Source organism: Eupeodes corollae, chromosome 3 (assembly GCF_945859685.1).
Source record: "Eupeodes corollae chromosome 3, idEupCoro1.1, whole genome shotgun sequence".
Classification (NCBI taxonomy): Eukaryota; Metazoa; Arthropoda; class Insecta; order Diptera; family Syrphidae; genus Eupeodes; species Eupeodes corollae.
Window position 1 is genome coordinate 58,906,350 of NC_079149.1, and position 26,684 is coordinate 58,933,033.

The following is a 26,684-nucleotide window of genomic DNA, read 5'->3' on the forward strand; positions in this document are numbered from 1 at the left end:
ATATTTTCATGCACTTTTCCAAAATTTTCTCTGACCTTACATGTCTTTGAAGATTCTTCCCAAACTGTGCTAAATCAATTTATTTCGACGAATGCCAAATGAGTGTTTACAATAAAGAAACCTACTCATTCTAGATCGTTGATTACAAGTTCCTATAAATATAAAAATCCTTAATATTGTTTGTAATGATAACTTTCAAATATGAAAAAATGTGTTTGAAATGATTTGAATTGTTTTTGTGTTACAAAATGCTGCATATGATGATCAAATGTCACTGAATGTTGGACCCAATCTATTTTTGAGAAGGTCCGACTAGCAAGGATGTTCGCTTTTGCGAGGCATTTGTCTGATGCAATGGAAAACACAAATTAATATTTGAATCAGCTATAAAGCAATAAATTTGTATTAACCCTTTGTTTCATATTGGTTATGCTGTAGAACTAGAAAATGTTCACTTATTTGATATGTGTCTAAAGGTTTTATGACGAAAACCAAATCCATTTGTGCAAAATGTATTTGAAACCTTCGGGAACAAAGGGTTAACAATATGTAACTAAAAGCTGTTCGCTGATACGAAATTAATGTATTTTCCACATTCTGAAATTGTTTTCTTTAACAAAGAAAATTTATTTTCTATGCACTTATCCAAAATGTTCTTAAACTATAAATGTTTTAGAAGATTCTTCCCAAACTGTGCTAAATCAATTTATTTCGATGAATGCCAAATGAGTGTTTACAATCAAGAAACTTACTCATTCTAGATCGTTGATTACAAGTTCCTAAATTTTATGAACCATTCCTTAATCCATAAAATAATTACACTGGGCGACAAGGTTTTTTTTCAATGGCCTTAATTCAAATCCGTTTTCAAAATAATGCTTCAAGTCAAGTTTTTGAGATATTACTTCTTAAAATTCGAAGAAAAAAAAACACTTATGTATATAGGGCTGTTATAGGGCTATCTAAATTATTTATGAAGTAGCTTTTTTTCAATAAAACCCTTGATGATTTTCCAAATCTTGAATTTTTTTCTTCAATATTCAGTAAAAAACTGTATTATTTTCGAAAATACTTCACCTGTCTTACAAAAATCTGAAGGAAACACTAAGTAATTCAACGCTAAAACTGTTTTCAACATAAAAAGACAAAACGTTTTGTAAAGAATCAAGTTTTTGAAAGATATTAAAATTATAAAAATATTGTTGAAAACGGGTATTTTTAAAACCTGAGCCTATGGTTATTAAATTAAAATTTGGTTTCGTAATTAGAACTAAAATTTATCTGCAAAACAAATTTTTCAAAACTAGGAAATTGTTAAAATCAAGGTTTGTTCAAAACTTCCTATGAAGACTCATAAGTCATAATTAATGAGTATTCCTGTGTATGTACTTCAAAACCATCATACACAATTTATTATTAAGAGATATTTTGAGTTAAAACTAAGACTTAAAAACACTGTGTTTGATTGTTTAAGCAGCATATTTTAAAAACCCCATGTGGTGGAAAAATTTAAAGGCGAGATTCAAATTTAAAACATCTTAATCCTTTCAAAAAAGTATTGTTTTATTTGTGAAACAGAAAATAAAGGAATTGTGTCGATTAGTGTTATCGTTTGTGTCGATTTAAGTATTTTGAATTGTTTTAAGTATTGTAAAATCGTGCATATGATGATAAAATGTCACTGAATGTTGGATTCAATCTATTTTTGAGAGAATCCGACTAGAAAGGATGTTCGCTATTGCGAGGCATTTGTCTGATGTATGATAAGCAATGTAAACAAAAAATCAAATTATTTCCTAAGAGACATGTTTCGATTAAAAAAGCTAACGATTCTCTATTCTATTCTTTTAAAAACATAATTTATGAAAGTTGTTAATCCTTAAAGTGAAATATTGTGAGAATCAAATAAGTAAACAAATGTCTTGCACTTATCCAAAATTTTCTCTGACCCTATATGTCTTTGAAGATTCTTCCCAAACTGTGCTAAACTAATTTATTTCGATGAATGCCAAATGAGTGTTTACAATCAAGAAACTTACTCATTCTAGATCGTTGATTACAACTTCCTTTGAAAGGCTTAAAGCTTTTATATGGTTTATTTTTTGCATGCACTTTTCCAAAATATTCTTGGACATTTAGTGTCTTTGAAGATTGTTCCCAAAACTGTGCTAGAATAATCTAATTCGATGAATGCCAAATGAGTGTTTACAATCAAGAAACTTACTCATTCTAGATCGTTGATTACAAGTTCGTTTAAAGCCCGTCTTTGCAATGGTTTGAATTGTTTTTGTGTCACAGAAAGTTGCATATGATGATAAAATGTCACTGAATGTTGGACCCAATCTATTTTTGAAAGGGTCCGACTAACAAGGATGTTCGCTTTTGCGAGGCATTTGTCTGATGTAATGATGAGCACAAATACTGATCATTCGAATCATTTAAAAAGCAACAAAGTTGTTTTTTTTTAACAGGTAACTAAAAGCTGTTTGAGAATTTTTTAACTTGAGAGGTTATTTTTCAGAACATAATAAACTATAAATTGGAACGTTCAAATAAACATTTAAGTTTTGCTACTATATAGGGTCTAAGCACAGTTTATCATTAGGAATTAATGTAAAACACGATTGAACTCATTAAATTTTGTAAGGTACCTCAAATTATGTGTCTGTAGTATGGATCCATTCTCATGCTTTCTGCGGCAAACAGCTTTTTGTACATCCTTCATCCGGAGTTCTTGTTCACTAAAATGAATAAATTAAAATTTGTATTAACCATTTTTCTTGCACTTATCCAAAATGTTCTTAAGCTATAAATGTTTTTGAAGATTCTTCCCAAACTGTGCTATATCAATTTATTTCGATGAATGCCAAATGAGTGTTTACAATAAAGAAACCTACTCATTCTAGATCGTTGATTACAATATTTTATTTTTGAAATGACTTGAATTGTTTTTGTGTCACGAAAAGTTGCAAATGATGATAAAATGTCACTGAATGTTGGTCCCAATCTATTTTTGAGAGGGTCCGACTAACAAGGATGTTCGCTTTTGCGAGGCATTTGTCTGATGTAATGACAAGCACAAAAAACAATTTTATCATTTATAATGCAAGAAGGAAGTTTTTAAATTATTAAATTAAAAGTTTTGAGCGAAACGAAACTTTAAATTTTAATTATGTTGTATTATATCATAAACTATCATACAAGTTCATAAGTTTAAATGAAGCTTTTAAGATTTGTTTGTTTAGGGATTAGGAAGGATCAGGTTTTTATTAATAATAAATGTAATACAGAAGTGAACTCAATACAATTGTTTAGGGTGACTCTATTCTTTTCTTGGCAAAAAAAACCTTTTTTTAATTCATGTTCCTGATTTTTTTATTTACTAAGGTTTCTAACTTGAATATCAATCAATAGTTTATTTTGCACTTTTCCAAAATTTTCCTTGATAATACGTATCTTCGAAGATTCTTCCCAAACTGTGCTAGATCAAATTATTTCAATGAATGCCAAATGAGTGTTTACAATCAAGAAACTTACTCATTCTAGATCATTGACTACAATTGTATATTGAAATTTTTATTCGTTATATTCTACGCAGTTTTAACGAGTGTACAAATTTTTAATAAATTAATAAATAATCAAATTTTCTGTCTACGAAATGAAAATTGTTCACATAAATTCAATGTTATTCTGAACGCACTAAAATCAGTTGTTATTCTTATTCAATAGAATAATAACTACGCTTGGGTGCTGATATAAATAATCCAAGATTTTTCTTAATGGTTAATCGTATGAATGTGCGAACATGTTTTGTGGATTTGTAACACCGTTAAGAAACAGATATACAAAAAAGAATATTCGAAACTATTTTAGGAGTTTTTTGCGTAGGTAGCTATTTTTGTTTATTTTTGCGGGTTAAGTGATTTGAAAAGTTTTAATTCCCTCAAAGTAACAAAAATGATTGTTTGAATAAAACTAGACAAAGTAGGTTCTTAGTAGTTACTATAAAAGTACTTTGAAATTACTATAAAAAGAATCTTGTCTCAGAAACTGAGCTTTGAGCAGTTGCTACATCTTTTTTATAAAATCTAAAACTAAGCTTGGAGTTGGAACGAGTATTGAATTGCTCATTTAATATAGTCTGGTTAACTTAAGATCAATAAACGCACTAAAATCAGTCGTTACTCTCATTTAATAGAATGATTACTACGCTTGGGTGCTGAAAGTAATGATCCTCGCGATATTTCTTAATAACTAATTTTATGAATGTACAATTATTTTGTTTTGTGGATTTGTAACGTTGTTAAGAAACAATTATTGCAGAAAGAATATTCAAAACTACTTTAAGCTCTTATGCGTAGATGGATACTTTTACAATCTGCTACGTTATTCAATAAACGGCTTTTGTGTTTTGAATAGTTGTACATTATTTATTTAAATTAACAAACGGAAGTTTAAAAAAAGGGAAAATGAAGGCTTTCAAAACATAAGTCTCAGCTATTGCTATACAAATACTTGACCATATAATTTAGTCTGCTTAGCAAGAGTTTAATGAACGCACTAAAATCAGTCGTTACTCTTATTCAATAGAATAATGACTACGCTTGGGTGCTGATAAAAATGATCCTCACGATATTCCTTAATGGCTAATTGATTGAATGTGCAATTTTTTGTTTTGTGGATTTGTAACGCTGTTAAGATACAAACTTTATTCAGAAGGGTTTGGTTGCAATAGGTTTTTTTCTTTCATTTATTTTGTAAAATCTGAAACTTAAATAAATTCTAGGTTTAAGCAAACAAGAGCTATTATAAAACAATTTGTTTATAATTATATATTTATACAATTTTTAATGGTTAACTTTTTGTTTTTGGATTTTGTTACAATAGCATACTGAGAACAAAGACGACATTTTCAAAGATGCAGCCGCTCTGGCCGAGAGTATACAACCGAAAGGTAATACTTTGTCTTCCACAAATGTTGTGACACCGGTGCCGTTCCTTTTAAAGCATTCCCTGCGAGAATATCAAGTAAGTTATAAACTTTTATTTTTGGCATTCCAATTCTAATTTGTATTTATTATTTTTTTTTTAAACAACCAGCACATTGGCTTAGATTGGTTAGTGACAATGCACGATCGCAAATTAAATGGAATTCTAGCTGATGAAATGGGTCTTGGTAAGACAATACAAACAATAGCTTTGCTTGCCCATTTAGCATGCGTCAAAGGAAATTGGGGACCACATTTGATTGTTGTACCTTCATCTGTGATGTTAAATTGGGAAATGGAATTCAAAAAATGGTGTCCGGGATTTAAAATTCTGACATATTATGGTGCACAAAAGGAACGCAAATTAAAACGTGTTGGTTGGACAAAACCAAATGCTTTTCATGTGTGTATCACTTCTTATAAATTGGTTGTGCAAGATCAACAAAGTTTTCGTAGAAAAAAATGGAAATATTTGATTTTGGATGAGGCACAAAATATTAAGAATTTCAAGTCACAAAGATGGCAGCTGTTATTGAATTTTTCTACTGAAAGGTATGTAATATTTTTTTTTATTGACTTTATTAATTGAATATTTTTTTATTTTTAAAGGCGCCTTTTACTAACTGGAACACCATTGCAAAATGATTTGATGGAATTATGGTCATTGATGCATTTTCTAATGCCATATGTTTTCCAATCGCATCGAGAATTCAAAGAATGGTTTTCAAATCCCATGACAGGAATGATCGAAGGAAATTGTGAATACAACGAGACTTTGATAAGCCGTCTGCATAAGGTAAGAATCTTAATACATACAAAATAAATACCCAGTAGGTTTATGTAAGCCCTTAAATAATAACACAGATGATGATAAAATGTCGCTGAACGTTGAACTTTTTCTATTTTTGAAAGAGTTCAATTTAAATAGGATGTTCGCTTTTGCGAGGCATTTGTCTGATGTATACCAATTTCTTACGAACTTAGTATAGAAACGTAAATTGTCATCACACTCGTAAACTTGCAAGTGTACTGAAAGACCTTGGCATACACAAATAAACTGCACCGAATATAGTTCATTGTTTTGTTTTGCTTTTTCATCTTAAATATTCTTCAGTTCTCGTTGCGAGTAGATGGGAAACTGCATTTACCTAAGCAAGTCTGAAGTTCATAAAATAAATGCTGATATTCCTCAGGGCTCTGTTCTCCTATATTCTTTCTCGTCTCTTTTTCATTTATATTTATGATAAAATACTAACCCATTAAACTGCGTCACCTCTGGTAACTGTGTCATCTGTTATTCATGTTCCTTGTCCTTCAAATCTGGAACTTCCAACTTCTTATAATTTAAAAAGGCTTTATATACGTTTTAAACTTTCTTTAATGCCGAACATCAAGAATGTGGAATGTTTTACCCAACTCCGATTTTCCATTCCATTTTGATATTCTAAACTTTAAGGCTTCTGCTTAAATTCTTCCACATTTTCCTAAAGCTCGCACTGTGTTTTATGCATAAAGAGTTACTGACGTCTTTATTGAGTGCAAATAAAAATAAATGGTTTGAACTACTCCAAATAACCATAAATAACAGTTTACGTTTCTAAACTTTGCACTGAGTTGCGAAATAAACTAACAACTTGATTTAATAATTTTGTAATCATTGAACAAAAATATAACCTTTTTTTATTTTCAGGTAATTCGTCCATTCCTCCTTCGGCGGTTGAAAAAGGAAGTAGAAAAACAAATGCCGAAAAAATACGAACATGTTGTAATGTGTCGCCTTTCCAACAGGCAACGGTATTTGTATGAAGACTTTATGAGTCGCGCAAAGTGAGTTTGTATTTTGTTTATTTATTTTCTTTATTAAATATTTGTTTTTGCTTCAACTAGAAAAAACATAATTACAACGTATTTTAATATCATTTTCAGAACACGTGAAACTTTATCGACGGGTAATTTCCTTAGTGTGATCAATGTCCTTATGCAACTACGAAAGGTGTGTAATCATCCGAATCTATTTGAAGTTAGACCAACGATATCACCCTTTCATATGGAAGGAATAACATATGCAGCGCCACATCTTACATATGGAGTTATGGATTATGATCCCTTTACTGTAAGCTTACCACAATCATACTCACAAAAGAAAACTTACATTGATATTTTCCTAAATAAATAAATAAATAAATTAATTTATTAATTTCCTTTAGCAAATTGATTTAAATTCGGTAAATCTTATGTTAATCAATTTGGAGATCACACTTACGGCGTATGTGTCGCATAAAGTACGACTACTTGCACCCCAAAGGAAGCTTATCGAAGAAGTCGATCAACTACCCGAACCACCGCCACGTTGTCCTACAGGAAAATATAAATTCCACATTCGAATACGTGATACTAATGTGCAACAAAGTATAACCACGCACAGCAGTAATAGTGGTTCAGTGAAAGTGGGCACAAGTCCAGCCATGAAGACTGAAGGAAACAAACTAGTACCAGTTTGTAATTTAGAAAATAAATTAAAGAAAACCAATAGTATTAATCCAACTTACCCGATAAAATTGTTAACGTCCGAAAGTGTTGGTAATCAGCCATTAGCAGCAAACACAGTGGTGACATCATCAGCATCATCGGGAGCAGTGGGCAGTAGAATGGTCAATCCATTGCTGCGACCGGTGAATGGAAGTGCTACTACAACTGCGACTGGTGCGCCGGCAGGAGGAGCGACACAAATAGCTAAAATCGTTCAAATGAAGGGCGGCAAACAACATTTTGTGTTGACGCCAGGAGTGGGGGGTAGTGGTCATAGAATAACGCTAGTGTGTAAGACGGGGAACAACCTGGTGACGACGGGTAATGTGATATCATGTGGGAAACCACTGACAACAGCAGTAAGTGCAGTAACAACGAACAATTTGGTGGCGCGGTCGGGAGCAATTACCGCCACCAGTGGGGTCTCAAGGATGACCACAACAATGTCGATGTCAGCTCCAACTTCGATTAGCGGGGCAGTAGACTCAGGACTGGTAAAAGCGCTGGCGCAGCAAGTCAAAACCACAGCCCAGTCTGCATTGGTTAAAAGTGCGGCAGCTGCAGGATTGGAAAAAATGGAAGTAGACGAGGAAGACGGCGAAGAAAATGATCCATCTTTTGATATGGCATCAATAAAGCAGCTCTTAAAGGAACGGCGACAGAGTCGCTTGAATTTGATGGCGCGCATAAATAATCGCCGTTGTGATGCGACTCCCATTTATGGAGATGATTGCAGGCAAACGATATCAAATGCAAGGCAACCCATCAGAAAGGCGGACTTCAGCACTTGGCAAACGAGTAGTTTTGCGAATTGCCAGACCGCAATGAGCAGACGCGACAGTTGGACTCTAACCAAGATCATCAAGTCTTACGTGGATAGAACACAAGAGCTCTTGACTATGTTCAATAACTTTGTGATATTTGTGCCGCCAGTATCGTCTCCCCTGCCGCAACTGCACGTTCATCACATGCACCCATCTACGGTCAATGCGGACCGTGTTCGCGAACAGATGATCGTTCAAGAAATGTCACCCAAACTATCACTCCTGCATCCCATTATTTCGGCTATGAACACACAATTCCCCGACCCTCGGCTGATTCAATACGATTGCGGGAAATTGCAAACTTTGGACCGTCTTCTGCGCACTCTTAAATCTGGTCAACATCGAGTATTGATATTCACTCAAATGACCAAGATGCTGGATGTTCTCGAAGCGTTTTTGACACATCATGGTCACATCTATTTGCGGCTTGACGGTTCGACGCGTGTCGAACAGCGGCAGATTCTGATGGAGCGTTTTAATGGCGACAAGAGAATATTTGTGTTTATTCTTTCGACGCGTAGCGGTGGTGTTGGCATCAACTTGACCGGCGCAGATACTGTGATATTTTACGATTCCGACTGGAATCCAACAATGGACGCTCAAGCGCAAGATCGTTGTCATCGCATTGGACAAACACGAGATGTGCACATTTATCGTTTGGTCAGTGAGAAGACAATCGAAGTGAATATCCTCAAGAAGGCTAATCAAAAGCGAATGCTCAGCGATATGGCCATCGAAGGGGGTAACTTTACGACGACATTCTTCAAGAGTACCACCATCAAAGATTTGTTCGATCTTGAACCGGCGGAAGGTAGCTCTTCAACATCGAACGAACCACAAGCTTCGTCGTCATCAAAACATGTCACCGATGGTCAATCTGGTGGTGGTGCTGTGATGCCAATTCAAACGGATAAAGAGAAACAATCATTGCGAGCTTTCGAGACTGCTTTGGCTAATGTGGAAGATGATTTAGATGTCGAAGCAACTAAAATAGCCACCGCAGAAGCTGATGCAGATTTGGAAGAATTCGATGAGACGATACCTTTGGAAGAGACAGAAAGGCAGCAACCGGGACCGGAGATGAGCCGAGCTGATTTGGAAGTTCAAAATCTTGTTAAACAGGTGAGTCTAATTTTTATTGTAGTGCTATTCATTGTTTTGCATATTTCGGCACTGGTGGTTTTTACAAAGCTCTGTCTTGCAGCTTTGAGCGAAATTAGCGGTGCCAAGAGAAAACTAGGCGTTCAGACATAGTTCAATGTTATCTATTCTTGGATTATATCACTCATCGCCTTACAAAACTTTTTTTTTAACTGAAAATGTTGATTAGGAAGAAAAAGTTTACATTGAATGTCTAGAAATTCTAACTGCTGCTTCTGATAGTTAAAATATTTCTTAGATAATTACACCAATTTCAATATCTTATTTCAACTAAAGTTTGTAGCAGATCAGTACTTTAACTGACCAAAAATAAGGAGCCAACTAGCTATGTTCCTTTCTTAACTAACAAAAGTTACGTTCAGTAACTTTTATATATTGTTATAAATTGTCTTCAAGAAAAACCACTTCCGTCGGAATGTGTTACTCATTCGGATATGTGGAACTCAAAGTTAATTCTCTTGACTAAAATTGTTATCGTAGGGAAATTTGCCATTTATTTCATTTTATTGTTTGAGGGACGAGTGAACAAAATTGATACGAAAAGATTCTTAACCGGATTCCTAGACGTGTCAGACTTAGTCGCAAATAGTTAGTTTTCCCTTAGCGTGGTTGCCAGAAGGATCGATCCCTGTCTGTGCCACCTAAGAAGTTTTGTTCACGGGTACTGCCTCCTGCTTGTCCTAAAAAGTTCTTTCTTAATCTTGCTTGTTCGGACTTTTAGGATCCTCCATCCCAGAGGAATGGTTGAGAGTTGTAAGTCCTTAAGCACTTGTTTCTTGACGAGCTGAAGAGCAATCAAATTTAATTTATTTATAGTTGATTTACCAAACTCATCAAGTAGCAGGTTAGATCTTGGTTTAAAACTCTTGATTGGAGCTTTGAAAGATACGATTTTTAATGGCCATATTAAAGTACGTGACGTTCAGACAGTTGAATGTGCTCTGTAGTTGGATTATATCACTCATCGTCGTACAAAAACACTAGGTTCGTTCCGTTTTTCTGAAATAAAGGATTATGGTATGACCTACAAATTACATAAAATTAGGCGAATGTAACCTATTCGAAATTTGCAGTTTTAAAATATGTTATTTATTTTGCAGTTTTAAAATTTGTTATTTATTTTGATACGAAGCTTCGATTTGCGATTTATAATAGGACCATAAAGATATCGAGAAGACATAAGGAATACTAAGCAAATTGAAATCAGGAAGGGGTTCTAAAAGTCTTGAGTAGTGCTTTCCATTGTAGCATCGCCAAGAATTTTGGGGCCCATATTAAAATGACGTTCAGACATAGTCCAATGTGCTCTATAGTTGGATTATATCACTCATCGTCAGACAATACGTCTTCCCGTTTTTGTAGGTATTAAGATATGACTTTCGAATTTCCACTAAAAAAATGCGCTTGTGGCTTTGCGCCTGTATTTTGGGAAGTTTCTCTTTGATAGTGGTAAATACCACGACACAAGTTACAATTATTCAATAATTAAAATGGGGCTTTAAAAGTCTTGAGTGGTGCTTTCAATTGTAGCACTGCCAAGACTTTTGGGGCCCATATAAAAATGACGTTCAGACATAGTTCAATGTGCTCTGTAGTTGGATTATATCACTCATCGTCAAACAAATTTTATTCCTAAAATTTATAGAAGCTATTTTCTGCTGTTTTGCAATTTTGCAAAATTTTTAATCAATTTTAATTTATTTCCTTCTTCCAGTTAAGTCCAATTGAAAGATATGCAATGCGTTTTGTAGAAGCAACTGGTGGTGCTTGGACAGCAGAACAACTCCGAGCTGCCGAAGCTGAAATCGAAGCCCAAAAACGTGAATGGGAAGCAAATCGATTGGCTGCATTACAAAAAGAAGAAGAAATGCTTAAGGCAGAAGCTGAAGCTGATGAAGTCCTCACCTACAGCCGGAAGGATGCCAAGAATCAGGTTAATAGTCGTAATAATAAAAATATCAAAAATAGTAAAAATAAGAAATCCCTTCAAACTAACAACAACAACAAGAAGAAGCAAACAATTAAAAACAGATCAATAAATAATGCCCGACGAGGCAGAGAACTTCAAAAGAGTAGGTTAAATAGAAATAGAAGTTTACGTAATAGAAATACAAAGAATAGGGCTGATAAGGCAGAAGGTAATAGTATTAAAGGCAGAAGAAGAAGAATATCAGTTAGGAATAGTCGATCACCCAATGAGAAAAAGACGAAAGCTGGTTCTGAAAAGAAACAAAAAACAGTCGAAGCAAGTGATGAAGATGATGACGATGAAGGTGATAAAAATACAGAGGGAAGTGAAGAAGAAGAAGATGAAGTAGGAAAAGAGGAAAAAGAAAAGGAAGATGATGAAGAGGAGGACGATGAGGACGAGGAAGAAGAGAATGAGGAGGAGGAAGATGAAGAAGTGGACAAATCAGAAAAAGAAGAAGAGGACGACGTAGAAGACATTGAAGAAATAAAAGCATCGCCGAAGAAGAAAAAGCCGCTTAGAATTAAGAGTAATAATCATAACCAGAAGGTGCTACTCAGGGCAAAGGCTCTAAGATCGAGAAAACTTCGAGCGGCTACTGAAATGAATGGTCCTGCCAATAAAAGACAAAAAATCGAACAAATAAAACCCAAAAAGTCTGTCAGTCGTGGAAAGAATATGAACACAAACACAAATAAAAAACGTTTAAGAAGTGGTAAGGCAATTGACAATGCTGTTGATGATGATGAAGAAGAACAAGAAGACGATGATGAAGATGACGAAGAAAAAAATGAGAAAAGTAAAACATCTGATTTATCATCAGATGCGAGCTCTAATCAAGAACACGACAGTACCTTGGTGCCCGAAGAAGAAATTGAAGATCAAAGTACTGACAATGACAAAGAAAGTAGTCATGCAGTTGAAGAAGAAGATGATGAAGATGATGATGAAGATGGTGAGGATGATGAAGAGAGTGAAGACGAAGAAAATGATAAAAATAATGAAGAAGTTGGTAGCGGTAGTGAAAAGGCTAATCACAGCCCCACCATGGATGTCGAAGAATGGACCATTGATGCTGTCAATCAAGATACAACTACGACAAACTCTACCTACTATAATGTATCCGATGAATCAGAAACCGATGAAGATTCCCAAGACGAAGACAAAGACAATACTATGTCGAGAACTAGTAAAAAGCCAAATGTGTTTGAAGAAAATCACGTTGATGTAAATAGTCCCCGGACTCGATCTAGAGGTTCGGTGAAAATAAACCTTTGGACTCTTGATGTAAGTCCAATTCTACCAGGCGTAAAACCAACCAAGAATCAGACAAGTCGACTGAAAGAGAACACAAACAATGATACAAACGATACCAATTCCTCACTGCCTCCTCCATCAACACCACCATCATCCACATCGCAGAACAACGAAAGTCCCTCAAAATCGAACAAAACACTTAAACAATCAAATGATCTGCATCAAACAACCCCTCCTAAAGCTCGAGTAGCTTTCAAGAGGCCATCTCAGGGTGGCGGTGTTGGTGGAGGCGGAGGCGGAGGTGGACCTGCTAAATTAAACTCTAGATCAACACTTGACCACTGGTTGCTTAAAAAAAGTCCCAAAGTAATACTCAAACAAATTGATATCGACAAAAAAGTAACCAATCAACAAAAGGATGATGTTGTAGACACACCTCCTAGCGAACCAACGAGAACTCGTCAAAGTTCAAACGGTCCGTCTTGATCAACGGCCAACGTGTCTAATTAGAGACATGGGCAATAAGCAAAGGTTCGCAACGAAGTTTTGGTTCAAAGAGCTGCTGCTCCGCCTCTGCTGTGCAGCCAGAGATTGCTGTCATAATGTAAAATATAAAAAAGATACAAAACTTCTCTCTACTCTTCTTCACTGAAAATCAAACTAACTAATAAAGTTAAGCAAATTCTGTAAATACAACCACACACACACATACGTTGTTCGTAAATGATAAATATTATTATTGATTTAATTCCTATGGATTGATAGTTTTTAGAATAAAATAGTTTTTCTTTTTTATAAATAAATATTCAGTTGGTAGTTAGCAATAGGAATTCTATATTTAATTCATTAAAACCATACAAGAAAAAGAAATCACATAGAAGTTTGAAATATTTTTAGGCATCATGGCTTCTTCAAAACTTTTTTTTTAAATATATTAAATAAAATAAAATTTAATTTAATTTAATAATAAAGAAAAAAAAAACATCTCTGTACAAAACTAAACTGTGACCTAGAAATTAGATAAAAAAGAAAAAAAAAAAAAACAAAACACAATATTTAAACCGCAAAACTCTAATTATAGTTCTTTATTTGTTATTTAATTATAAATTATTTTTTAAACTGACTAAATTAAAATTAAACTAAACAACAATAATAATTATATAAAATAACCACATTAAAAACAAACCATTGAGTAAGAAGGTGAAACAAACAAAACAAAATTTATTAGTATTAAGTCTAATCTAAAAGAAAAAAGAACAACAAATAAATCGCCGTTATTTAAACTACTAAACAAAAACATCAATAGATGTTTAATAAGTTAATATTGTATGGAAATATTATAAAATTTAAAAAAAAATATATAAAAATATATTTCCTCTGTAAAAAAAAATCAAACAAAAGAGAAATTAAAGTTGTGTTGTTTTATTTTACTACAATTTCCTCCTCCTTATATCGATTGATTAATTGATTGATTTTTGTTTGTTTTTTAACTGTCGATTGTCTCTGCGCATTAAAACGACACATAATCTCTGGCGTTTTTAGCATCGTTTGGAAAAAAAAAACAATCCTTGTTGTAGAAAAAAAAAACTAAATAAATATCTCCCTTTTAAATTATCCTCGGGCAAGAGAGAAGTCATTAAGAATAAATTAAAATATCTGTTTTGGTGTCTCATATAAAAAGTTTAAATTTTTTTTACATAAATAATGATAAATTATTATTAAAAAAAAAAGAAAAAGAAAATTTAACTAAAGAATTAAAAAGATAAAAAAAACAAAAGAAAAGAAAACTACATTTCCTGCTACTGTGTTTTAGAATTTTATTTATTTTTTTCATTTATTTATTTTAAATACAATTTAAAGAAAAAAAAAATCACTTGTTTTCTAAAAAAACAAACAATTTGTCAAGTTTGGTTACTTAGAAATGGCAAATGTTTCTTGTGTTTTCTTAAGCGGCGGGCACTTAATTAATATTTTTTTGATTACATTCAGCATCATTTTTTATGTAGATAAATTTATAAAAAAAAAAGAAAAAAATATATATATATTGGGCACCAAAACAGCCTTATTTTTAGTCTAAATGTTATATTTAGTAATTTATGGAAAAATGAAAAAAAAATATTTGCCATTTTTTTTCCAAACGGCCACAGATAATAAATTATATGTCTATTTTGTTTCTATTTATGTTTTCATTCACATTGATTTTCGACTTAAAAATAACATTGAATACGAAAAAACTAAACAAATAAAAATAAATCAATAAAATTAATGATATAATTTAGAGAAAAGCAAAGTAAAATTTTACAAACACAACTTGAAAAAGAAGAAAAATAAACACAGGCGCATGGAAAGTAGTTTTGTTTGATGATCTTTGACTAAGACATCAAAGATTAAAGTAACCTTTAACTTATACACATCGACCGTATCCATCATTTTTAGTTTAAAACCCTCACTAGCGTTATGTATTAATTAAGAAAAAGGCTGACATTTATCTTAAACATCTTATTATTATTAAGGACCTTTTAAACATATTTTTTATCAAGCCTTTTCATACAAAAAAACTCAAGTTTTTAACAAAGGAGACAAAAATTTGCATCTTCTGATTCTTGTAGAGTACGCCTTGTGGCGAACTCATCATTTGCCATTTACGATAATGGATCGGTTAGCAATCGAACAATGCGATAAAATCATTAAAACTTAATAAAAAAAATTGTTATTCAAACACAGCCAATTTTCCCACACTTCACGATTACTTCTAATTAACTTGTAATTGAAGTCTGCAGACCACTTACAAAGCAGCTGTAGATACGCATTCTGGGTGTCAGAACAATAGACAATAGAAAAACGTTTTCTTTACCGACCAACCATCGTGCTTACACAAATAATCTTCAAAATCTAGTTCCCTTACATTATAGTAGGATGGCTTCACCAGATCTTGGGCGCTTTAATAAATCTATGGAACTTAGACTCGGATGGTATCTCCGCTATTGTTCTGAAGTAGTCAGTGTTCTTTATCTATCTTAAGAGCGGGTGGAAAACAACATTAGTCCATTAGTAGAGCTCACGCTCTAATTATCGACCTAATAAACTTGCATCCCTTTTTCGAATTGCATGGAAACGCTGATTATCAGCTTAAAATATATCCCGAAGATCAAAGGGTTCTTAATGACTGGTGATTTCATAGTTCATATTGCTGAACAGTGGAATAAATTTTACATCGATTTTGAGCAAGTACGTTTTGATATTTGACAGTGGCTCAGCATCATTCTGTGTTATCGAATTCCTCCCCTTGGAATGGAAATTACCTTTTAAAACGTTCAACACAAGTAGTGGATGGGTAAAATAAGTGCCGGTGTGCCCCAAGGCTCTGTTCTCTCTCCGATACTCTTTCTCATTTTTTATTAATGACCTCCTGTCTTTAACTTCAAATCCAATTAATTATTTCGCTGAAAATAATACTCTTAGGTTGTTGAACTGCTACAATAAAATACAATAAGTTCATTATGTAACGAACTAAAAATCATTGTACATTGGGGAATAAGAAACCGCGTGGAATTTAATCCTTCGAAAACCCAATGTTGTCTTGTATCGTCAAAGCGACATATTCTCCTTACCTTACAATTGACATCTCGATATTTTCGGTATGTTCAACGATCATATGGGTTTTCTGAGACTTTTCAAGACATTGCTCTAGTGAAAAAGCCAGTTAAACAGTTTAACCGCAATGCTTGCGATTCTAGGAATGACCATCAGTTTACTCTGGTGCCCTGCTTCGTTCAAACCGTGATGTATAGGGATTCGTTCTTTAGCCGAACTACCAGAATGTGAAATGCAGTATTACACTCTGTTGATATTTCTACTTTCGGAATAGTTTTGTTTGAATGATAAGTGCGTTAACACTTATCAACTTTACCTGAATAAACTTGTTAATAATTCGCCCACTTCTCACAGACATATAAAACATGTTCATAAATTCCCACACGATTTCTGTTGCTGAGGGTTTTACAATTCTTTTAAAGCCAGTTACTGAAGTAGAAATATTAAAGAAAATAAATGTCAGCCTTTAAAGTCATATACAAATTAGATAAATACAAAAACAGATATTTTAAAACTTTATATCACAAAAATAAGGAGATATTTAATGAGTTTTTTTCTTCGCATATCTTTCTTTTCTTACTTTTAGATTTGGATTTCTGATAACACAATGGAACAAATGCCGGTAAGTCAAAATGTCCTTTTTAAACAGTTCTGTCCTTTGTTCGCTACAAAGATGAAGTTGTAGTCGAACATTAGAAGCCTCTTTTGGTATTTATTTTATGTTATATTTTTTGTTTTGTTAGATGTGGTGTCCACCAACTCCGCCACAAAACGACAACGACATCTACATTGACCATTCATTGGGTTTTATGTATGATACCGAAGTCCTCACCGAGTCACATCTGCCGCCGGTTTATGTTAAGAAAGAATACAAACGTTCACGCACCGAAGCTGGTTTTCTATTGGATGGTCGACGACCGCCAAAGATACGCAAAGATGACAATTTCATTGCACCACGATCGTTGTTCGATCGACCATCGGGTGCAGTGGCGAAGATTCGGCGTGATTTGAAATTGCAACGTTATCGTGGCATCTTCAAACCGAATGTCCAAATACCGGGTTTGAAGCCGCAGACCACAACCAAAAGTCTGGTTGAGCCCGAGGGAATGGTTGAATGGAGTATCTATGAGGATATAGCAATTGTGCATGTTTTGTCAAACTTACAAGGTCTGCCAATTAATTTGATGCTTCTATCACCGGGACACACTCCAAACTGGGATTTGGTGGCTGAGATTGTGAATATGTACTCGAAAACATACCGTTCTCCGAAGCATTGTCGTTGGCGTTATGAAGCTGTTATTGTGCCCCGTGAAGAGGGCAAACTTTTGGAAAGTCCCAAGAAGCAAAAGAAAATGAAGTCAGTGATGAAGGCTTGCATAAAGGGGGGCGTAAAGTCACTGCGCACATCGCAAAACTTCATCGCGGACAACAATAGTTCGTTCAGCAAACTTATGAAATCCAAATTCGATGGTATTAAAACGGCATTCCTGAAGAAGGCCCCACCACCGAAGAGGCACTTCAGTGCGCCAAGTCCAATGAATCCCAAACACGCAGAAGTTCTGAAAGAATTCGGAATTGCGAACTATGATAATCCCTTGAGCCCGCGAAATATTGCAATGCTAAAGGCGAATAAGATGCGTGAAAAACAACGGACTACCATGCAAATGCCTGCACAAAATCGGGTTGCCGTAGCAGCTCCTAGTCAGGAGATTGTGAGTCATTCACCACAGCAAGCGCAGCAGCCGCAACAACAACAACAGCAGCAAACGCAACAAATTCCCCAACAGATTCAGGTTCAACAGGCATCTGGTGGCCAGCAGACGGCGATTGTGCTTCAACAGGCCCAACAGCAGATGCCAAATGTTATTCAACAGCAGGGTGGACAGATAATGCAGTCCCGAGCTGTTCACCAGCAAACCACGCAGATTGTGAAAACTATTGTCACCCCACAATCGGGCTTGCTGCATGGACAAATTCAGCAATTGACACAGTCTGGGGCACAACAGATTCAGCTGCAGCAATCTGGAAATATGGTCACCCCTTCATCGGTCTCCGTTGTTCTAACGACTCCTGTCTCGACTATGTCCAATGTGCAGCACCAGGGTACCCAATCGGCGCAGATTGTCTCGATCCAGCCTCAGAGTATAGTTTCCTCAGCATCTTTGGTGTCGTCGCAGTCTCAAATGGCAACTTTGGTTCAGACTTTGCCATCACAGAGCATGCCCCAAGTGGTATCAGTGTCGCAATTGGCTACAGTGGGCACAGTTCTTACTACCTCGGCAAACATGCAGCCAAATGCAACTGTAACAACCTTAAACGCCTCCGCACTAAGGGCGCAAAGGATTGTGGCAGCTCCTGGATGCTTGCAAGATGTAGTTCTGCAACAACGTCAGAACTCTCAAAGTCCTACAATAGTATCGATGAATAGTCTTGGACAGACTGTGACGCAAGCCCAATTCCAGGGAGCTCAACTGCGACTCTCAATGGCAGGAACACAGCAAGTTGTCACCAAGGGAATCCCGGTGAGCTCCTTGCAACAAACTGGTAAACTCACCAACCAGCCTGCTCAGATTCAACTCTACCGTCAAAGACAGCAATTGAAAGTCTTGCAAACGCCCGGTCAAGGTGGACAAGTTGTCCAAACTGCTGGTGGCCAAACAACTTTAGTAAACGCAGCCGGAACAATTATTCAAGGCGGTGTCGTACAAACCGGGCCCACAGTTCAAGTGCAAGGCCAAAAGGTATCTGTTGCTACCGTCAGTGCAGCAAACGTAACTCCTGGTGGGGCTCCTGGTGTTGTCACGTCAGTAGCCACTGTTCAAGTGGCTCACAATCAGGGTCGTACGCAATTCATCAAACAAGTAGGAGGCAAGCAAACAATAGCTCGCCAGGTGAATGATAACGAAATGTTGCTGGTCAAACGACAAGTTATAGCACAACCCAAGACTCAAGTTCTGCAACAAGGTCAAATATTGACTCCAGCCAACGTACAGATACAGCAACAGCCTGGTACATCTGGCCAACAACAGATTGCGACTTTGGTCAAGACATCGTCTGGCAATATGACCACAGCATCACCGGGCGGAACCATCAACATGGCTCTGTCACATGTCAAGCCAGGGAGTCAAATCAAGGTGACAATGGCAAATCAATCACAGATGCGACAGTTGCATGTGCAACAACATCTGGCTATAGCGCAGCCAAGAAAACTGAGTAAAATGACTCAGATTGCCCAGGGCGGACAAGTTGGTCAGAAACCCGGTGTTCAGACTCAATTGGTGCACATTCAGAATACGAAAACCTTACCTGGTTCAATGACGGTACAGCAAATTCAACAAGTGATGCGTCAAGGGCAGCAGGGAACACTCTCAGCTGCTGGTTTGGTATTGGGAAAGACGAGTGTGGGTCGAGTTATCCCAGTTTCGGTGGCGTCACAAGCCAATGCACGTCAAACCATCCAGGTGAGTTAGAATGAAGAAAAAAAAACAGCTCAGAAAATTCATTTTCAGAAATTACTTATGCACTTTTAAAATTTTTTTTTTTAAGGTTGTTTCGGCTTCTTCCGCACAAGCATTGACTGCAGGAAATATTCGAGCACACGTCGCTTCAGGTCAAAATATCGCAGGCACCATAAAAGTGGCCCAAGGAGCAACTCAGGCTCAAACACAGCAAGCCCTAATCAATGCCATACAAAACCAACAAGGCCAGCGGCAAAACGCCAGTCCAGCCCGACTTCAAACCACCGCTGGTGGCAACTTGGTTGCTGTCACCGTGCAACAATCCCAAGGTATGCAACAACAACAAGTGAATGTTTCTTCAATGAGTAACATGGGTGGCAATGTACAAGGAATCACAACTAATGCATCATCCGTTGGACAAACGACCGAGGTGGGGTCTATAACCATAACAACGCAACAACAACAAAACCAATCGCAGAATGTTCAGTCTGTACAGCAGCAGCAACAACAACAGCAGCAGCAGGTTCAACAACAACAGCAGCAACAAACAACACAACAACAGGTACGCACATTAGTCAAAAAGAAAATTATGCAAATTCGTAATGAAAAAGAGTAATGAATGCATTTTTTTTTACTTTGATATTAATTTTTGTTTTCTTATCACTCATTTTTTTTTGGCTCATTTGTCTTATTCCATGTTTCGTGTTTAAAACTTGTTGCTTTTTTCATTTTTTTTTTGTAAATGTTGCGCATCTTTATTATTTTTCTTTTCTTTTCAAATTCTTTAATTTCTTTTTAGTTGCAAATGCAGGATAATCATTTATTCTTTTATGTTTAAATTTGTTTATTTTATTTTTTTCCTAATAATATGTGTATCATATATAATTTGTGTATCAAAAATAATTAATAACGCACAAAAAGAAAATGGTTCTAGTATCAAGAGAAAACAAAATTTATTGAACAAAATTTAACAAAAATTAAAAAGAACGAAAAACAACAAAAATTGGAAAATTTATAAAATTGATTGGCTTATTTTTTTTTGTTGAAAGAAATTTAATTGAAAGACAGATAGATGAGGAATGAAATTAATAAAGTGGTGGGTTTGTTGAATTTTTCTTTTGTTAAAAAAATTTTTCAAAATAATTTGAGTATAATTTCTTTAAAAATTATAAAAATGATTAAAAGAAAGTCATTCAAAAATCATTTGAAATATAATTTAGGCTCTTATACCATAGTGAAGTCGAAGTCTTAAAAAAGGGGTGGACAATCGCAGTCTGTTTAACAAGATAGAAGTATTTAAATGTTCACGAGTTATTAAATTTAATAAACATAAACTTTAAGACTAATGCCTTGTATCTATTATCTCCATTTGTATACTTAATAGTTATTGAGAATCGTTCCATTTAGTGAAATCAGTTTTTCTTTTTTATTTAATTTTGATTTAAATTACATTTTTGCATTCTAAAGGAAGTCTTAAAACTATAATAAATGACAATTCAGCTACGAAAACAATAATTTTGTGTAGCCCTTTAGTTAACATCTAAGTAAGCATTTGTAAAATTCTATTAAAAGAACTTTTACACATTTCATTAGAAAAAAAGTTGTGAAAAAAATACCCCTATTTTGAAACCCCTTGGAAATTTTATTTCCCTCGGAATTTTTCCCTAACCTGGAATCCTCCTGGAAATTAAATTTCTCCAATAAAAATTCTATGCAATGACAGCTCAATTTCCCTAGAAATGTTTTCCCCATGGCAAGGAAATCTTTTAAGCATTATTTCCGTTCTCAATGTTCGAGAGCGGGAAAACCCCAATATGTTACTGTAGTTGATTTTTTCGTTTTCAGTTAGGTCAGTAAAAACTTCAGGGTTAAAGTTTTAATTAAAAATAAGCGTTATCACGAGCTTTATTGTGTATGGAAACATTTTACGAACCCCAAATAAAACTAAATCACCAAATATAATTTGTATTGGAGAATTTTATACAATTTTAAATTACGATTCGTAACAATTTCTGATTACGATGGAAAATTCATTATAAATTTGAATATCTATTTATCAAAAACCCTGCATTGTTACAAACCCTTTCAAAGGAATATTGGTACTGCGAATGACAACAATTAAGTGTACTAGGTAAAGTTAATGACGACATCGTCACTTTCAGATCAATGTAGCTCTATTTGTTATACCGTTAAGTATTGAACTTCATTCAAACAAAAATATTTGTCTCGCTATTTGGAGTTCATGGAATGTGGCACGTTTAGTCTCTAATTCGGTGCAAATATCCTAATTAGGGCAGTACGAATGCTCTCCAACAGGACATGTGTTAAAGCTCAATATGTCTTAAAAAATCACACACTCTCAATGTTCAACAAGTCGCCCTTCCTTCTCAGTATATTTTTCACAATAACTACCAAACTTCGGCAAAACAAGGTCGGCAATACGAAAAAATTAGGCTTTTGTAGTTTAAAAAGAAAACAAATTATTAGAACAATACAAAAACCAAATTTATTGAATTAAATTGTTCAAAATTGAATGCAGCAATACACAAATTCCAAAATATCACGAAAATAATTTTAGAAAAAAAGGATTTCTGAATTCGAAACAAGTTATTTTAAAATTTTAGATCAGGCGCATCGTCTAACTGAAATTCCTGATAATTCGTGTATTGTTAGAGTGAAATTTGTTCATAACAAAAGAAAGAAAAAGAAGAACACCCAAATTTAAAAAAAAAATATGTATATACATATACTGAGTAAAAATACTCCCATTCGACAATTCAAAACCTCCCACTGCCCATCACATAAAATCATAAATCTAGAACCATTCTATGTTAAATGTGAATAAAAAACATAACAATCCAAGCTTAATGCTGTTGCATAGTGTAAAAATTAAGTGTTTTGTAATTAATAAAAAAATATCAATTCTCATTTAATTAGACAAAAAAAGAATTTACATAAAAATCAAAATTAAAACTAAATTAAATATCTTATGCTTTCTTTTAAATTTCTTTTTTGGTTGGTTTTCAGCCTACATAAAAAAATATGCCAAAACTAATTGCAAACCAAAATAAAAACAAAAATAAAATAAAAAAAAAAACAAAACGAATCTCTTCTCAGTTTTAATCTCTTCCCAAATATACACTCTCTCCTCCCTCTCTATCTCTCTCCACTAACCGTATGGATAAATGCAAATTTAATTCAAAATCAAAAATATAATTTCGTCGCCAACTATGCATAATTTATAATAACATTAACTGAATGCGTTTGCAAATGAAAAGAACAACCATCAAAGGACATTCAACAAGTACTTAAATAAATAATAATATCTAATAAATAATATAAAACATATATTTATTAAAAAAAAAGAAAACAAATTATAATTCTTAAAATAATTTAACAAGCTAAAATAATAAATGTAACCTCTTTAATTAAATTGAGGACTGGATTAATCTACTAACAACTGATATGCTATCTTTCAATCAAAAACAAGGGATTTTTAATTATAATTTTAACTTACACTAAAAACAAGAAGAAAGAAACAAGACAAACAAAAATATAAAATGTAGAATTTTAGATAAGTCAGAGTTTTAAATTATAAATAAATTCAAAAACAAATTACGGGCTTATAAATTATTTGAACAACGCATTGGTGTGTTTGAGTAAATTATTTAAATTGATCTTAAAATTATTATAAATGGAAAATGTAAGTATTACTAGAATATAAAAAAAGTTAAAATTAGAACAAATATTTATGTAAAAAAAGCAAAATATTAAATTAACTATTTGATTATTTCTACTATTCAAAAAAAAAAAACAAGTATAACTCAATAATGATTTATATAAAATTCAATAGAAATACACCGATAGAAGAAAATAATTTATAAGTTATAAAAAAAACGGGTAATTTTTCAAGCTATGTATTATTTAAATATTTAATTTCTTACCAGAACAATACACAAATATTAATTTTATACATAAAGCAGTTTTTTTCAATTACTACAAATTCTTGTTAATCAATGAAATATACCAAAATAGAAAAAGAACTTGTAAAATTTAAATTGTTTTCTTTTAACTAATGTAGTTTTTTTTTTGTCGGAAACAAATGTAAATTACATACAAATTAAGTAATTTTATTAAACAAACAATAATAAATTGTTTTATATGGAAATGTTGGAATACATTGTAGTGAAGAAGATAATTTCTTTTAAGTTTTTTTAATTTTATTTTAATTTTAAACTGTTTTATTATTTTAACTTCTTTTTTAAGAATTTAAATTTAATTTTTGTACACTAAATGTATATATCTTACATTAATATTAAACAAATTAAAATACATATATTTAAAGAAAAACATAGTAAATATAAATAAATGTGATTAAAAATGGAAATTAAATGATCTTTTATTTGATTTGTGGTTTATTCTTTAATGGGCATCTATTTGTCAGTATATTGAAGTTTTTGCAGCAGTAAATCCCTAGCCTTTATGAGTCGTCTTTTAAGCGCATATGTATTTGGATCTCTTTGGCCGTCAGCTATAATTTTTATTGATACTCTACATTTAATATTCTTATTGTTCATTTTTAAGTATTTAAACAAACTTAAACTTATAAATCACATCGGTTATAAAAACAAATAAAAGTCCCTGGCGGCAATAGTTAACTATTTAGTAAACAATTTTCACTATGATGGCCAAGAAGGTTAAGACCCGCGGGAACAGTGAAGGTTCTAAAACATTTTAACACCAACTTAAACTTCTGGAACTGTAATTTTACCGTTGTTTTAATAAAACAAAATGGTCAGAAACTTACTAATTCCGAAAAAAAACTATAACTAAATACAATGATTTATAATTTTGACCAAGTTGATGTTTATGTTTGATTTGAGAACAATTAAAGTGGTGATTCTCATCGGCCAAACATATAACTAAATACTTTCATAGGAATTCGTAAAAGTTAGGAATTCGTAATAGTGATAAGTTTCTCATTCAAAACATTGGGTGGTTTGCGAAATGCTTTATCTCAGTCAGTCGTAAATGTTATTATTTTGAGCTTTCATTTACTTTCAAATGCAAAATAATTTTGCGACAAATCTCACAAAAATAAAATCGATCTCATCGAATCGATAGCAGGAAAGAGCTTTGTCATTTGAAAGTAGATCTTGTATAATATTGAAACTGTAATTTTTTTTAATGAGTGGAAATACATTTTTAATACAATAATTACAAATTTTTTTGATTGTCGTTTGATTAGAATGTTGGTTAACTACGGAATGGTTGAAGGCTTCGGAATCATTCAGAGAGACTAGAATACGTTCACGAACATGCTAGAGGAAAAAAATGAGTCCGGGAAAAAAGTATGCATGTAAAGGGTGATTTTTTTGAGGTTAGGATTTTCATGCATTAAGCCTAGTACATACTTCCACGTGAAGTGAACGTTCGCCAGTGGAGAAAGTGAACTTTTGACATTGCTCACTGGTACACACTTGTGAGTACACGTGTGAACATGCGGAAACCAAATGTCAAAGCTTCACCAACAGTTCCCGTACATTTTGCACGTGAATTGTCCGTGAACGAAAACTCTCCACTTTGTTCTCCACTCAGCTTCACGAGCAAGTTCACGGGTGAACCAAAAACTGAAATTTGTATGGGTTCACGAGATGGTTCACAAGTATGTACTAGGCTTTAGTATTTGACAGATCACGCGGGATTTCAGACATGGTGTCAAAGAGAAAGATGCTCAGTATGCTTGATATTGGTGTAAAACCGTATAAAATACAGCTCATGCAAGAACTGAAGCCGAACGATCTGCCACAACGTCGAATTTTCAGTGAATCGGCCCTAGAAAAGTTGGCAGAAAATCCGCTTTTTTATCGACAAATTTTGTTCAGCGATGAGGCTCATTTCTGGTTGAATGGCTACGTAAATAAGCAAAATTGCCGCATTTGGAGTGAAGAGCAACCAGAAGCCGTTCAAGAACTGCCCATGCATCCCGAAAAATGCACTGTTTGGTGTGGTTTGTACGCTGGTGGAATCATTGGACCGTATTTTTTCAAAGATGCTGTTGGACGCAACCTTACGGTGAATGGCGATCGCTATCTTTCAATGCTAACAAACTTTTTGTTGCCAAAAATGGAAGAACTGAACTTCGTTGACATGTGGTTTCAACAAGATGGCGCTACATGCCACACAGCTCGCGATTCTATGGCCATTTTGTCAACATTCAGTTAAAGTTTGAAAAAATCGAATTGACAGTTTTTTTTACATAAAATAAAAACCTAAAAAAAAATTTATAAAAGTTGGTAAAAATTGATTTTCGACTCAAATATCTTTTCAAAACTTTGAGATATTGGCTTTTATTTACTTTTATCTTTCAAAAAATCTTGTTGTCAACATTCAGTTAAAGTTTGAAAAAAATCGAATTGACAGTTTTTTACATAAAATAAAAACCTAAAAAAAAAATTATAAAAGTTGGTAAAAATTGATTTTCGACTCAAATATCTCTTAAAAACTTTGAGATATTGGCTTTAATTTACTTTTATCTTTCAAAAAATCTTGTTGTCAACATTCAGTTAAAGTTTGAAAAAAATCAAATTGACAGTTTTTTTTACAAAAAATAAAAACCTAAAAAAAATTTATAAAAGTTGGTAAAAATTGATTTTCGACTCAAATATCCTTTCAAAACTTTGAGATATTGGCTATAATTTACTTTTATCTTTCAAAAAATCTTGTTGTCAACATTCAGTTAAAGTTTGAAAAAATTCGAATTGACAGTTTTTTTTACAAAAAAATAAAAACCTAAAAAAAATATATAAAAGTTGGTAAAAATTGATTTTCGACTCAAATATCTTTTCAAAAATTGTAGATATTGGCTTTTAACTACTTTTATCTTTCAAAAAATATTGTTGTC

The 26,684-nt window shown here is 33.5% G+C and overlaps 1 protein-coding gene and 5 non-coding genes across 9 annotated transcripts in view; all 6 read left to right on the forward strand.

Annotated features, from left to right (window-relative positions):
- The window catches only part of LOC129950869 (helicase domino), a 47,841-nt gene extending 23,962 nt beyond the window's left edge, over positions 1–23,879 (forward strand). The window contains exons 9-19 of one of the 4 annotated variants that reach the window (XM_056062794.1): positions 4,888–5,028; positions 5,101–5,540; positions 5,598–5,784; positions 6,679–6,815; positions 6,915–7,101; positions 7,196–9,463; positions 11,217–11,435; positions 16,909–16,944; positions 17,066–19,783; positions 19,869–20,342; positions 23,059–23,879. In XM_056062794.1, the coding sequence (XP_055918769.1) occupies positions 4,888–5,028; positions 5,101–5,540; positions 5,598–5,784; positions 6,679–6,815; positions 6,915–7,101; positions 7,196–9,463; positions 11,217–11,435; positions 16,909–16,944; positions 17,066–19,783; positions 19,869–20,342; positions 23,059–23,100 (6,849 nt within the window). In that variant the 3' untranslated portion in view covers positions 23,101–23,879. The other 3 variants (XM_056062795.1, XM_056062796.1, XM_056062793.1) reach the window with 3 other exon arrangements.
- Positions 252–357, forward strand: LOC129953002 (small nucleolar RNA Me28S-Am2589). The gene has a single exon (XR_008782433.1). It is a non-coding gene; the product is annotated as a small nucleolar RNA Me28S-Am2589 (small nucleolar RNA).
- LOC129953000 (small nucleolar RNA Me28S-Am2589) lies at positions 1,659–1,764 on the forward strand. The gene has a single exon (XR_008782431.1). It is a non-coding gene; the product is annotated as a small nucleolar RNA Me28S-Am2589 (small nucleolar RNA).
- LOC129952999 (small nucleolar RNA Me28S-Am2589) lies at positions 2,303–2,408 on the forward strand. The gene has a single exon (XR_008782430.1). It is a non-coding gene; the product is annotated as a small nucleolar RNA Me28S-Am2589 (small nucleolar RNA).
- LOC129952998 (small nucleolar RNA Me28S-Am2589) lies at positions 2,967–3,072 on the forward strand. The gene has a single exon (XR_008782429.1). It is a non-coding gene; the product is annotated as a small nucleolar RNA Me28S-Am2589 (small nucleolar RNA).
- LOC129953001 (small nucleolar RNA Me28S-Am2589) lies at positions 5,847–5,953 on the forward strand. The gene has a single exon (XR_008782432.1). It is a non-coding gene; the product is annotated as a small nucleolar RNA Me28S-Am2589 (small nucleolar RNA).
- Positions 23,880–26,684: the final 2,805 nt, after the last annotated feature.